Source organism: Microtus ochrogaster, chromosome 21, assembly GCF_000317375.1.
Source record: "Microtus ochrogaster isolate Prairie Vole_2 chromosome 21, MicOch1.0, whole genome shotgun sequence".
Lineage (NCBI taxonomy): Eukaryota > Metazoa > Chordata > Mammalia > Rodentia > Cricetidae > Microtus > Microtus ochrogaster.
Genome location: NC_022022.1, coordinates 19,476,585 through 19,492,193, shown reverse-complemented (window position 1 = coordinate 19,492,193; position 15,609 = coordinate 19,476,585). Strand labels below are relative to the sequence as shown.

Here is a 15,609-nt window from a genome sequence, read left to right as displayed (position 1 = left end):
CCTCCAAACACACAGATTCACCCTCTGAACCATAGTTGGTTTTTGTTTTTTTGGGTTTTTTTTGGTTTTTTTTTAGCAACCATTTCAACAATGCCGAACTCAGGACATGTGCTATAAAGAGAATGTGTCTTTCTAAGCTGGCGTCGTGCCAAGCGCAGGTTCTGGTACCTTCTCATCCTTTTCGGTGAATGTCCCACCGTTTCCTGATTTCTTGTTGATGGCCTGAGCGACACCGACCACCTAGGATAAGAAGATAAAAGTAAGATATTTTTTCATTAGCTCCAACTCCTCAGAGCGACTGTGTTTACAGAGGATACGGGCTGTTTAAAAGCACAAAGCTGAAATGTTAAAACAAAACCCGAGTCCAGTCTTTTTTAGTCTTAATAAGGGCAGTAATAGTCCTAATTTCTTGGAGCTCAAACCGCATGGGACTCTGGGACTTCACCTTGCATCCAGGGTAAACTAGCTGGTAATTATGTTTTAAGTAAATATTCTACATAGTTTTCAAGTACAAAAACAGCAGGCAAAACTACTTTATCTCTCCCACAGAACATATAGTTAAGCAAACATTCTGCACTGATTTCGACTGTTTCTGAAAGGCTAAGCACTCATTTACTGAAAGTGAAGCAGGGCCCAGTGGCCAGTTACGGAGGAATGCAGGAGAATCATTAGTGCACAAGAATTTCTCAGGCAGGAATGCAGCTCAGCCTCTTTTGAAACTTCTGGCCTTGAAAATTATTTGACCTTCAACAGAATTATTTTTGGGAAAAGAAGTTATTAAAAAAAAAAACCAAACAGGAATTAACAGGCGAAGCCTACTTTCACATAGGTCAGAAGGAATTTGAAAGATAAACTGTACTTAAGTTGGCCAAGCTAAACTTGGCCCGTAGGCCTTGAGTTCCACAAAAGGTTAAGAAAGGCTTGAAGAAACCGCTCATCTGTCAGCTTGGAGGGCCACTAGGCTTGCCCAGCTTCAGCTTCAGGTTGAGAAATTACTCTGCGTTTATAGCAACTTAAAACTTACTTCAGCTTCCTCTTAATATGAATTCTGTTTCCTTCTTTTCCCAATTTAGCATCGTCAAGATAAACTATTTCCCCCTAAGTGCTCACACTTTAGGAAACGCAGCCTTCATTCCGTGTGGGAGGCTCATCTTTCTTGGTCCAGCTCACACTAAGTTCCCTACCTACAAGAAAAATGATACAAAACTCTCCCTTAGGAGAACAGAGCAAAAAAGGGAAAATATATTCTAAGGGGATGCAGTTTTCTGGTAGTTCTAACACTGTTTTTTTTTCTCCTTCTTTATTATGTTATAAAAGGACAATAAGCTATTTTTTATAAAGAGAATTATTTATTTATCCTAACTGCCTTTGTTGCCCTGGGTTCAATTCACTCTGACTTTCACAAGCTTCTTGTATACACTTAATGTTTCTAGATGCTCTGGTCTGAATGGCAGACACCTGGGGAAGGTTTGGTCCAGGTCCAGCGTGGCTGGTTGATAGGTGGGCATCCTCCCTTCAAACAGAGCTGCTGAGAACAAACTCATGGGTAGCAGTAGAAGTGTAACCCGATTTTAAGTGCTCACCCACTCACTTATTCAACAAGTTTATTTATTTAACAACTGCCTACTAAAAAACCAACGAATAACAAAGACATTAGAAAGGGTTACCCGGAAGAAGTTAAGAGTTCAGTGGGCACGGTATGACCCATGTGGAGTCAATACGCTGTGTGATTGATTAGTATTATGGAGGGCACAATGGTGGAGGGGGTCACTTATCAGAAAGGATAGCATGTTCACTCAAAAACACACAGCTACTTAAAAGCTGATCCCAAATCAAATTATAGGAACCTTTTAGACCATCAGTATATTTCCATAAACTGACAATGAGATAAGTCAACATTGAAGTCGTGAAAAAAAATAAAATAAAATCAGCTGTACAACTCTGAAATTAAGAGTTACAGAAATCATATTGAGATTTCATTAAAGTCGTTGGAGTTCCCTGAAGATGAAGTCAAATGAGTTTCCAGACTACCGGAAACTTCAACCTCGTCAGTGGGCTATACAGTGGACAACCAGGGAGACCTACAGGAGAGGAAGACGTGTGGGTCAGGGAACATCAATTCCCACTAGAAAAGCAGACTCAAAATACTGCTGGCTCCCTGGAGCTCCCGGTGTCTTCCATTTTAGTATCATCAGAGCACTTGGAACAAGGTTTCTTCAGACACAGAATGGTCCCTGGGGCTCTCTCGTTATTAAAACCTGTGTCCCAATTTTTCTCTCTCCTTCCCCCTCCTCTTTCCTTTCTCCCTCGCTATTTCTCTCACTCTGATTTCTTGATTGAGATGGGGGTCTATCTTTGTCTGTAACCTGGGACACCTTTGACCTTGGCGCAATCCTCCTGCCTCTACCTCTCATGTGCTGAGCTTGTTGGCAAGAGGCTGTACGCCTCCCCTTTCAACCTAAGTTTTAGTTTGTGGTTTTACACTAGGGGTATTTATTTATAAATAAGCATTATTCATAGCTATGAGATTAAAAGTTTTCTTCTTGGTTAAAAGAAAAAATATCTTTAAAGTATACTGTGTATGAAACCCTTCATCCACTCTTTATTTTTTTTCTTTCTTATTTAGATACTAGTGTCTGGTGTTCATCTCCGAAGATCCTAACTGGACTGTAAGTCCACCCCCAGCAGAGTGCTTGCCTACTGTTTGCTCAGTGATCTGCATGTGCTGGGGTGAGAATTTGAACTTGCTGCCCATGTGTGGCACAGGCTCCTGTTTCCTGGCTCACAGCTTAAACAGAGGGCAAGCTCCGCCACAACTTGCCCACATCACTGATGGTGATGAGCTCAGCTCATGGGTAGAATTCCACAGACAAGCCTTCTTACGGAGTTCACTGTTGGCCCACTTGACTTCCTCCGGCAGCATAAACTCACCCACAGTCCACAGATGCCAATTTCACACTCTCTCCACAGGGAATCTCAGACACTGTCAGCCCATTTGGCTTTTGGACACTCGCTTCCCTAACCTTGGGTTCCCTCTTGGCTCCAGGTATCTGTTGGTTTCCCTTCTCTTTAAATTCATTTGTATAATTTAAACCTCACTTTTTAGTAACATTTGACCTTGGACAAGTTTGTAGAATGCTAGGATTTTTACATCAATTTTGTCTTCTCATGTTGGCCGGTTGAGCTGGAAGCCTACTTTTTGTTCCCCAATACCAAACATTCGCAATGCAGTTGTCTTCCAGAAGCCACGGGGAATTAATTACAGGCTTCTTGCTGCTCCAATGCCAAAATCTGAGAATGTTAAGCTCCCTCATATAAACTGGCATAGAATTTGCATATAACATATACATATCCCCCACCTCCTTTAAATCATTTCTAGATTACTTATAATGCATAATACATTGTGTGCGATTTTATTAGTTGCTGTATTGTACCATTCAGGGAATAACAAAAGAAAAGGTTTGCATATATTCCAAACAAACCAAATTTTTCAAAATATTTTTATCTGCAGTTGGATAAATTCATGGAAGCAGCACCCACGGTTATAGAAGGCTGACTATATTTAATTTCTTTTGAGGGTAAAGAAAGGTATATACTAGGACAATTTCATACAATGAGGTAGTTCAGCAAGAAGTCACTCATCCTTTCTGGTAACCAATAATTTTCTACTACTAATCTTGTAGACTTAGATGAGAAGTGGATGGGCTGGTTTTGTTTCAGGTAGGATGACTATCTAAGCACAATATTTACATTAAAATCTAGACGAGGAAGAGCTGGAGAGATTGCTCAGCAGCTGAGAGCGCTGGCTGGTCTTTCAGAAGACACAAGGTTGATTCCTAGCAGCCACACGGCAGTTCAGAACCATCTCAGAGGATGTGACACCCTCACACCCTCTTCTGAACTCTGCAGGCATCAGGCACACATGTGTGCACAGACATAATATGCAGGCAAAGCACCCAGACACATAGAAACAAATATTCTTTTTTAAAAAAATAAAAACAGGCAGGCAGCTACAGGCAGTTGCCCATGTCTGTACGTTGCGGCATAGGGAGGCGGAGGCAGGAGTTCTGTAAAGATTTCAAGGCCAAATGGGGCTACACAGGGAGTTCCAGGTCTATCGGGTATGTACAAGACCCTATCTCAAAAATAAATAAGTCAATAAACAAAATCCCCACCAAAAGCAAACCAAACAAACAAATGCCAGGCATTTCTCTCAAGAAACTACTTGATCAAGGGAAAAAAAAAAAACGTGTATATGGTGTTCTTTCCACCTGCAGATGGGTGACAATCTGAAAAGAACATGGAATAAGGCAACGGGGTAAGAATAGAGGGTTTGAGACTATAGCTAAGTGAGAGATGATTGTCTACCATGAACAAGACACTTGGTATAATATATACTCTCAGTATATATCAGAGCTTAGGCTGGCCTGGAACTTACTATGTAGCCAAGGCTGGGCTGGTTGATCCTCTAGCCTCCTGGTCTAGAGTACAGGGATTACACAGCTTTTATGGGAACTGTATGCTCAGACTTCACACGTGAGAGTCAAAGCCACTACAAATGTCAGATCCCTTACTGGGAAGCCCATTTGCTTGCTGCCTACCTGGTGCCCTGTGCTACGTTTTGAAGCAGAAAGGAGCCTCTATTTTACTGGCATTTGCACAGCATAAACAGATGCCCTGTCCCTACAGGGCTGATTGTTCTCTAGAATGCCTTGAGCCTCTCCTGGCGAGCAATGTGGAATGTGACAGCTGGCCGTTTCAGGGACAACCCATCACTGTCACAGAGAGCAACCTTTTATCCAATAAGTGGCTAATCCCAGACATGTACTGAGGTCACATGTCAATCTCAATACATCACCCCGCTTCAATTTCCCGCAGATGCTCCACATGGACTCAAAGGCAAGGGAGGAACGAAAGAGCCTGCAAATCAGACAGCCCTCCCGCCTGGCCATAGAAGGCTCCTTGTAGGATAGTCGAACCTCACCCAAATGCCACACCACCCCAAGACACTAGAACACGGCAACATACTGTAAATACAACAGTAATACACAATAACATGGCGGCACACTGTAAATACAACAGTGATATCCAATATAATCGACTGTAGTGAATTCGCCAAAGCGTTCTTTTAAAAAATTCATTTACTATCCCAGCACTCGGGAGGCAGAGGCAGGCGGCTCTCTGTGAGTTCAAGACCAGCCTGGTCTACAGAGCTAGTTCCAGGACAGGCTCCAAAGCCACAGAGAAACCCTGTCTCGAAAAACCAAAAAAAAAAAAAAAAAAATCATTTACTCTACAAATTAATGAGTTTCTTTGGATTTGGGAAATTTATACCCAGCTCATAGGGAAAAAGAAGCATATGATGAATTTTTCCCATTAACAAGAAGAGAATGGTAAGGACATTGGTTTTCTTGTGAATACCCAACAAGGCGTAACACAAGGGGACAGAGGTTACTGATGAACTGGGATGTGGAAATGTAAGCAAAATGAAGCCCTTTCCTCCCCAGCTTGCTTTTGGTAATGCTGTTTCATCACAGCACTAAAAAAATCTAAGACACATCTCTTTTTCTTGAAATTCAGCCTACGAGACTGAATTTCTCTTTGCAGGAGAGAAGAATGTAGACTTTTCAGTAAAGTTTCAGCATAAATCTTTATGTGATGTAACTGGAGGTGTTTCTCCCGCCCGCCAGTTCCTGACTATTCACTCTGAAACTTCATATTAATTACAAACTGTTTGGCATATTATCTCAGGCTTATTATTAACTAATCTTACAACTTAAATTAATCCATTTCCATTATTCTATATTTTATCATGAGGATCGTGACTTGTTACCTCTCGTCTTGCCTCCCCTATTGGCGTTCTTTCCTCGTTTCTCTGCTTGGATTCCCCATCTAGCTATATTCTGCCTAGCTATTGGCCAAATCAGCTTCTTTATTAACCAGTGGCAATAAAACATATTCACAGCATACTGAAGGGCATTCCACATCATCTCTCCTTTTCTGTCTAATTAAAAAGGAAGGTTTTAACTTTAACATTGCAAAATTAACAAAATATTTATCAGGCAAGGATTACAGTTACAATATTTAGTCTATTTGTATTTGACAAAATTAAAGACAATACTCTATCATCTATCCTATCTTTGTGAGTCTAAAGTATCTAATCGAATTTATCATTTATCATAAGTAAAACTATAATTGTAACTATCTAGTCTTCAACTCCATCAAAGACCCCAAAAGGATATAATATTACCTAAGTAAACAGAAAGTGCATTGTAAGCAATTTCCAAAACTCTAGAAATAACAGAGATATCTGGCTGCCTGGACAGTCACCCAAAGTTTTCTGTAACATTGGGGAATCCATCTTCAGCCTATAGTCCTAGAGTGTCTGGTAGACTTCTCAGGAAATTTGAAACTGTCATGCCTATATTGGCAGTTTGTCAGTCATTTTCTTCTGTGTCCTGAAGAATGTCTCCTAGTTTTTTCTGTGAAGCAGGAACCCTGAAGGACCATCTTGACTTATTTCAACAAGTTGAAAAGTCACTTTTCTGTGGGTCCTGCATGTCTAGCTCATATAGTATACAGTCAAGCAGTCCAGGCAAGAGCAGTTTCTTGCCCAAATGGCTAGTTTTGCCATATTGAAAACAAATTCCATAAGAAGGTTCTTCAATGCCCATCATCCTCTTGAAGTAATTGGTGCTGTCAGGAGCAGATGTGTCTAAGAAAAGTCTAAGTTCTTGTAAATGGCATATTCTGTAGGTCTTTGAAGTGTTTGAAGAATGCCTATCTATCTGAAATGCATCTCTGTATTACCTTGAAAATCAAGCTAACATGAGTTTATATTTGACTATTATATATGACTATTAATTTGTATTTCTTAACTATACAGTGCATCTTTAAATGAGCTGAATAAACATAATACCTTAAACAAGAGTAGAAATATACATATAGTATAACAAAATTGACTTTAAATTTGTAGCAAATAAACTAAAATCCACACCAATATAAAGTATTTTGAGATTAACAGTTAGTTGTTTTTTGGATTAGATACAAAAATTTACCTTTTTCATCATTTCTATATCAGTGTGGTGCAGATATTAAAATGTATCAGACTTTAAAAAGGAACATGAGTCGTGAACATTGATAGAACATTTTCCCTGTGTGACTTTAGTTCTTAGATGAATGTAGATGTTGGTACACATTTCTGTTGAGAGTTGTAATTTCATTGACAATTACTTAAATAATTTTTGAAAAATATCAAAATATATCAACAGGTCTACAGTGTTGGGTCAAATATTACAGATAGCAATTGTTCATTAATGCCTGCAACTGCTTCCAGATCCTTAACACACACAACTGAGAGCGACATAAAACTCATCAAAATTAAACTTATAAATGATCTGTAAAATTAAAAATAAAATACCCTCCAGCAAGCATCAGAATGGTTACAGAACGTACCAATGAAGTTAAATCTTCTACTGAATGAAAGATAGCTTGAAGTCAATTTTCTAAGCATTACAATCGAAGTATCATTTGGATCATAGAAAATTGCTAAATGAATTCCTCAAGCCTGAATTGCTTATACATTTTCTTTTTTCACTCTGGGTCCATGGTGTAGATGCAAAGAGTTCACCTATTAGATTGTTTTTTATCCGCTATTCTTAGAAAATGTTCCTACCCTCCTCCCCTTGGGAACGTGGTTAATGTCTTTTGTGAAAGAGACTTGTTTGCTATTTAAGTGGTAATGTGGAAAAGAGAAAGATCTTCCCCGGCGTCCAGAACAAACAGAAACTGCTCTGAGCACTCCTATTCTGTTTCTAAAACAAACCTACAAGAAAGAGCACTGCAGGGGAATAAGCTCAGGGCACCATGTAAAAGTTTTTCAAAGCTAGCCAGTTCTTTAGACTAAAATAGACTTAGACCAACTGACAGTTCACTAACAAACTTAGACGGTTCTTGTAATTATATTTTCCTTGGAACTGAAGACTTATAGGCATACCACTATAACATTTTATTTGAACCAAATCTCTTCATCAAATTTGAGAATGTTTCCATTGTTATACAGGGCAGGATCATCTGCCTGTACCTTCAAGATGGAACAAGCAGCAATGTGCGAATCACGGGAGTAGGCGTTTGCTCCTGCCGTAAGGCTGGGGGCGAAGACACACAGATGAACACAGCAGCAGGCTCTCAGCCTTGCTCTGCCAGGTCTCAGTAGCTCAGCCCTGTCTATCATGTGACTGCTGGACCCATTGAATATCCACCTTGTACAGATATTTTGCTTCTGGTGCACAAACTCTAGCACTCCAAATGGAAAAATTAAAAAACAAGTATTTTGCTTGCTCCTTTAAAATGTATTAATGTTGTCGCTATTATTATTTGCTTTGGGGGGGAGGGGGAGTTAAGGTCTCTCTAGGTAACCCAGGCTAGTCTTGAATTGATAATCCTCCTGTCTCCACTTACAGAATGCTGGACTTAGAGACGTGTACCGCCACACTCAGTACACCGTTTATTTTTCATGTCTCTCCTTACTACCTACTTCAATGACTCAACCATTGAATGGGAAATTAAAAAAGAAAAGAAAAAGAGATAAAAAGGAAAGGAAAGGGCATAACTCCTCCTAGGGATGGTGGAGGAGAGAGTTTACTGTAGACATGCGGGAGAGCACAGCCAGAGGCAGGGACGTCTGGGAGAGTCCAGAGCAGACATGACCCTGAGCCATGTGGGGGAAAGGGGCAGTGGGGAGGGGGTTGTGGAGGCCCAAAAGAGGGTAGAAGAGAAAGCCCAGGTAACCAAAATGGTTGATTATACAGGAAGGGCAGCTGGGGGCAGGACAGCTCAGTTCCTGGGCAAGAGAAATTTCGTGCAGGAGGAGGGATAAGCCAGCCATCAGGGCCCTGTAACAGGTAGGGTCTGAGCTCTGAGCTCTGCAGGGAGAACCTGGCGGCCAGGGTCTGCTTTGGTGTGTTCAAAGGCACCTCAGCCATTTGCCCCACTTTGAAATCTAACAACCATCACCCGTCAAAGTAAGTAAGACTCTGGTGTTGATGAAAACAAGTGAGAATCCTTCCAAATAACCAAACATAGGTCATACAGTTTACATTCTACAAAGCATGTACCTTTGCATGTTGCAATTTGAATTACATGTCTTTGTGCCTTATTTTGTAACTGGGGTGTGCATTAAGTGTCTTTAATTCATCAAAGAATTTATTCCATAAAATCTCATAAAAACTGGCAGGGGCTTTTTGGAGCATTTGCATTGTTTGATGATGTCCTGCCTGCTGTCTCCTCCTCACCCCTCCCAAGATGCCTGGCAGACAAAGCTGCAGTAAGCCTCCAAGTGCTGAGTCTCTCAGTTAAGAGTTAGTATCTCAGTTTGGTCCCTATAACTACAAAGGAACACTCGTTCCTAGCATGTTCCAAGGAACGGTACTTCAGGAAAGGGCAGTGTTTCAGAAATAGGCCATCTGGTCCAGCGGCAGCTAAATTCTCTGTACTTCTTTACTAAACGTAAGAAAATTCTGTCTGCTTACACAAATAACCAATGCAAGTGACGAAAATAAAAACCATCTCAAGTGCCCTTGCCTGGGAAACCCAGAATTAAGTCTGAATGAAATTTAATAGCAGGCCTGAAAAGCACACTTGCGTTGCTTTCTCCCGGTTTGCTTTGTTGGCATACCATGGTCGCTTTCTGGAGCACGCTGGTCCTTCTTGTAACTCTTTGTACACAGTAAAGTAGCCCATGGGTTCCTCTTAAGACATTAGAGAATGTGTCTTTGCCCCTTCCTTCTCTTTGCGTTAAGGGCAGTAACACTGAAGAGCCTTCAGAAGACAACAAAGGCTGCCTTTGCCCACATTTCCACATCAGAGCCCCTTCCCATGCAAAGCCACAGAGATCTAAGTGGGAGACAGAGTCCTGTTGTCATCCATAGCAGAATGTCAAGAGGCCTCTTCTCCGTATTGCGACTGCAGTCAAAAGGCGTGCTTGTGGATGTTGGTTTAAAAATCTCTAGCTTTGGACTTTAGTTCCAGCCTTAGTCTCCCCAGCAGTTAACAGGGAGTGAGATGTTACAAAACGACAGGTCCTAGAACAGTTCCCACAGAATTCACTCTAGAAATGTCACCCATGGCAACTAACTGTTTTCTACACATAAGGCAATCACTCCCCAAGTCCTGTTCCACACCCTCACCCACTCTCACACACAACCTGGACAGTTCTTTCTTTCTTTCTTTCTTTCTTTCTTTCTTTCTTTCTTTCTTTCTTTCTTTCTTTCTTTCTTTCTTTCTTTTTAGACCAGATTAGCTCTTGTAGACCAGGCTGGTCTCGAACTCCCAAAGATCCGCCTGCCTCTGCCTCCTGAGTGCTGGGATTAAAGGCATGTGACACCACCCCCCAGATCTATTTTTCTTTCTTTCTTTCTTTCTTTCTTTCTTTCTTTCTTTCTTTCTTTCTCTTCTTTCTTTCTTCTTTTTCTTTCTTTTGCCATCCATTTGCCTCTAGCTAATAGTTTTTGACCCTTCTGAAAGAGAATACTTTAGCTTCCTCTAGCTTCACTAGTTTTGTTTCATTTTTGTTTTTTTGACTCATTAACCTCTATCTTAAGAGGAAATGAGGAGAGGGAGGAATATAAAAACTTACTCTCGGCACTGTATGTATGAGTAGCTATGATCCCGACTTCTGAAACGGTATGGTTATAGCCATCACATCAATGGATTACAACGATAGATAATATTACTGATATTACTGAAAAGAACTATTAAAATTTTAATTTGCTGGAATATCTCACAAGAACAAGAGGCTGGGCCAACAAGATAGCTCAGCAAGTAAAAGTGCTTGCTGCTAACTCTAAAGACATGAGTTCAATTCCTGGGACCCACATGATGAAAGGAGAGAACCAACTCTTAAAAGCTACTTTCTATCTCCATGTTTGTACACACACATGCATGTATGTGCACATAGATAAATAAATAGATAGATAATAATAAATAGGTAGATAGATTGATAGATGATAGATAGATGAATGATTGACAGATAGATAAATGATTGACAGATGATAGATGAATGATTGATAGATAATAGATAAATAAATGATAGATAGATAAATGATGGATGGATAGATATATAGATAGATGATAGATAGATAAATAAGAGGCAATATTCAGTAGTTTGGTGAATCCTAAAAATCTTCCAGAATGTACCAGAGCACAGACTTGAGTATTTAATATGTAACTGCCCCATTCACACAACTGCCAGAACTAGCTCCCTTGAATAACCACTGTCACTGAAAAGTATAAATTACTTTATAAACAAGACATAAACAGTAATTTAATAACCATGGCTCTTTTAGGTTCTCTGGTAAGTAACTGGAATGGGTGATAGCTCAATACTAATGATTTAAACAGAAAGAAAGCTAATCCGCTCTGCCCCAGCTATGAGAAAAAAGAACAGAAAGCCATTTTTCCTTGAAAGTTTACAGTTAGTTAGAGGATAGTAAACAGAATGACGAAGTCCAGGACTGTGCCACTATCATCCGGGGCCCAGCAGGCCGATTACAAGGTGGCTGGTGACAGCCTCTGGTTTCCCTCTCTCTCCTTCAGCTGCAAGTTCCATTATTGCTACTTATCTGTGTTCTTTCAAAAGGAGCTAGATGGTGTTTCCTGACCATTTCCACTGCATCCCAAAGCTTGCCTGGCCCTCTGCAGAGTGAATGCAGCTCAGGAGGTGGGTCTTTTATTGCCCCACTCCGCAGGGAAGGAAAGTGAAGCTCAAAAGGATTAACCCAGATTAGTCATCCAGGAAGCAATAAGAGAGAGCAAACAATTGTTACAATCATCGCTAAAAGTCTCACAGGGGGCCTGTAAATTTATAAATTTTTGAGAGACTTCCGGTAGGTTAGTCGTCAGAGGCTGCCTCTGTCTGATGTGAAAAAGGAGAAAAGAAAATAAGAAAAGATGTCTTTTACACTGTTCAGTGAAGGAGAAGAGCTTCTCACAGTGGCAATGACAGAAACGTATGGAGAAAGACTGACAAACCGAGTCAGGCAGCTCCAGCCAGGCTCCCTGGGAGGGGAGGGAGCGGTCGCCTCATCCCAAAGGTGAACAGAGACAGGCAGTCCTGGCCTCAGGACAAACCACAGCTCTGCAAACCCCAAACCAGCTGTGGGTTTTGGTCAAACAGTGATTCCTCCTGCAGAAGGGTCAGTAGCTGAGAGGCATAGAGGAGGCCAGAAATATCCGTTCTGCCACTCCATATGACTCAGAGGGCAGTGGCCAGGCACACCCTAAAAAAAGAACCTATCATTTAAAACTTAGCTACCTTAAGGGCCTGACAACAAGGAATAACCACAAGTCTGGGAGCTTCAATTTAACCTGCAGTAGTGCAAAATGAGAAACCCTCTAGGAAGCAAAAGTGGAGGTGGGGGGGGGGGCACAGACACTGACAAGAGAAAAGTGCAATTAGCAGGAGGCTTGCCTCAGGCAGTGAAGTGTGGGGGGCAAGGTGGTCCTGACATAGCTTTGGGGAGAGGGGGTGTCTTATTATTTGAGGCCACCAGGTTAATCTATCCACATCCACCTATCCCTCGGATGCTGTGGAGAGTCTGAGAACCCTCGAACTCCAGACTCTACTTGACATTCACAGTGACATTCCCCCAGTAGAATGACAAAGGATCAGGTCTCAGAAACACAAGCCCCAGTAGTGTGGTTGCTTCTGGAGACACACCCTAACCCTGGGTGTGATATCTGGGGAGTCTTAGGAAGATAGGAGAACTGGCCCCAGCAACATATTGAAAAGCTAAGTCTGCCTCTAAGAGGAAAAGAAGGGATGCTATTAAAATAAAGACAGATCTGGCTGACATCAGACCCTTGCTGGATACAAACTCCATACTAGGGTAAGCCATAGGAAAGGCATGAGTTTACGCTCCACCATAGCAGATGGTTCTCTGTTACACAGTTGAGATTAAGACTGACGAATACAAACACAGACTTTATGGGAACCTACAGTGGACTTTGAAAACACAGCAGCACGCCGAACCTCTGTGGACCTATGGTGGTTTGGATCAGACATTTCTCGCATAGGCCCAGGTATCTGCGTACCCGGTCCCCAGTTGGTACTGTTATCATTTGTGAAGGATCTGGGGACGTTAAGTATGTCAGTGGAGGCAGTTCCTACAATTCATATCGCCTTTCCCCTACTTCCAGTTCACTTTCTCCAATGCATGCTTGAGTTTGAAAATGTGATGTCTCAGCTTCCTGCTGGGGTGGCAGCTGCCACGCCTCTCTCACCATCGTAGATGCTCTCTCTGGTAACAACAGAACAGTTAATCCAGATATTCTGACTTCCCTGATGTTAAAGATTAATTTTATCTATCAGTCCCTTTTAGTGAGCCCAGACAACAGGTAAAACCATTTCTGGGTGTGCCTGTGACGGTGTCTCAGGAAGGAATAGCACCTCAGTCAACAATCCCATGAGGAACATTCTTCATCTACCAATGCATACGGGCATCACCAATGTATGTGGGCAATGGCCAAGACACTCAGGATCTGGGTTGACGAGACAGGCGGAGGCAGAGGCAAATTGCCCTCCCTCCTCAAGCTGAACCGGCCATCTCCAACCTCCAAACTTCAGAACTCTAGGTCCTAAGGCCTTTGGATTTGGCCCTGCCTAGCAGCCCCCAAGGTTTTCAGGTCTTAGATCTCACCACCGGATATAATAATTCTCCAGGCTAATGAAGGAAGATTATCAGCTTCTTGGCCTCCAATTATGTTGGCTAATTCCCATAATAGATCTCAGCTTTATCTATAAGCATCCCATTGACTCTCTTTAAAACCCTGACTCAGCCGGGTGGTGGTGGCGCACACCTTTAATCTCAGCACTGAGGAGACAGAGGCGGGTGGATCTATTTGAGTTTTAGGCCAACCTAGTCTACAGAGCAAGTTCCAAAAGCTGTACTAAGAAACCCTGCCTCAAAAAACAAAACAAAAACAAACAAACAACAACAACAACAAAAATGACTCATTTAACTGGCAATCTTTCAGAATCCCCTGGTTGGTTGTAATGTGATTTCAGATTTGAGAATGCACGATTCAAACATTTGGTTTAATTGGCAATTTACTGTTCCTTTCATGGAAGTCTAAAATGATGTGGGAACTGAGTGCTAACAGACTCTAAACCTTCTAGTTAGATGAAATACGAAATATTTTCTCATACCTGTTATAATTTCACATCTAAATATATGTCATTGAAATTAGCTACGATTTCGAGGTGTTCTTACTGCAATGTAAATCCAAAGAAATCAACCGAGAACCATACCAATGAGATGATCATTTATGAAATAAGCATTATTTAGAAAATATCATACAATGTGAAATAAATCCATTAGAATTCCTATGTATTAGATAGGAAGCAAAAATGCATACAATTAATGGTCATGGGCAAGTTCTAATCAGCATTCAACCCTGTAACTAGTTTTTAAAAATCCCAAGCAGAACATTTAAGTATTTATACATTAATTTAAACAATAATTTGACACGAAAGTATGATTTTCATACATGTGTAGAGTATAAAATATTTTTCAAAGCAAAAACTATTTCCAAATGACCTTTTAAAGGAAATAAAAAATAGCCTTACCTCTTCTCTGTGGTTCTTAATTGGCATACAAAGGATACTCTGCGTCCTGTAGCCTGTAATTTGGTCAACTTCAGCATTGAACCGAGGATCCTAGGAAGAAAAAAGAAATCCAATTTATTGGCCTACCTGTACCAAGACTGATTTGATTTTTTTTCTCTTGCATTAGATTAGAGAAATCTAACCTTTGACTTCCCCGGCTACTCCTGAGTAATGATTTCAGCATTGTGAAGACATCAAACCATGTAAGCCCAAAACATCTGTCAAAGAGGCTGTTCTGGGGTTCCAGTGTTTACGAAAACCAAGCGCCCTGTCCCAAACCAAGATTTCAACAATTGTTCCAAGCTAAACAGCATACAAATATTTAGAGAGTTCTGTGGTTGAGGAACAAGTCGCATCTTTGACCTCCGAGAGAAACTGTCTCCATCTGCCTACTGACTGTCGTTACCCTGTCACTCAGAAGAAAGTAGCTCTGCCCTAAAACCTTTCCAGCAAATGATACAGTTTCCGGGGTGAGGATTGCTCTGCACATCCAGAGTACCCTGTCAGGACAGTAGAGAACTAGAAATCATGGGGAGGTGGAAAAGAAAAGGAGCCCCTCATCCTGGAGTCTGGCTAAAGCCTCTCACGAACTCAGCGGAAACCTCCAAGTCCAGCACAAACATTTTCCATAAAAGCCGTTGGCATAGAATTAGTGTCCATTTCATAAAGAGCAATCTTACGTTAAAGTAGCAATGACCTGGGCCTGAATGTGTATGATTTCTGGCCCAGAAATCCGCCAACTTTTGTTTACATGGAAGATGTCTTCCTGCATCCCTGTAGATTAGACTCTCAACTTATCAGCTGCTCATCAAAGATATTAACTTCAAGCCCCACCCTAATTCCATATGTGACTGTCTAGCACACAGGGAGTCTTCCCTGTGAGTGCTCCATACGCATTCTAACTTTCTTCTCTTAACCCTTATTCTTTTTTTTTTTTTTTTTTT

General features: G+C 41.2%; 1 protein-coding gene across 1 annotated transcript in view; it reads right to left on the bottom strand.

Moving 5' to 3' along the window:
- Pde5a (phosphodiesterase 5A) overlaps positions 1-15,609 on the bottom strand; it is a 125,695-nt gene that overhangs the window by 81,131 nt on the left and 28,955 nt on the right. The window contains exons 3-4 of the mRNA XM_026783945.1: positions 14,627-14,716; positions 169-240 (exon numbers count right to left, since the gene is read on the bottom strand). Coding sequence (XP_026639746.1) covers positions 169-240; positions 14,627-14,716 — 162 coding nt within the window. The remainder of the gene's footprint in view (positions 1-168; positions 241-14,626; positions 14,717-15,609) is intronic.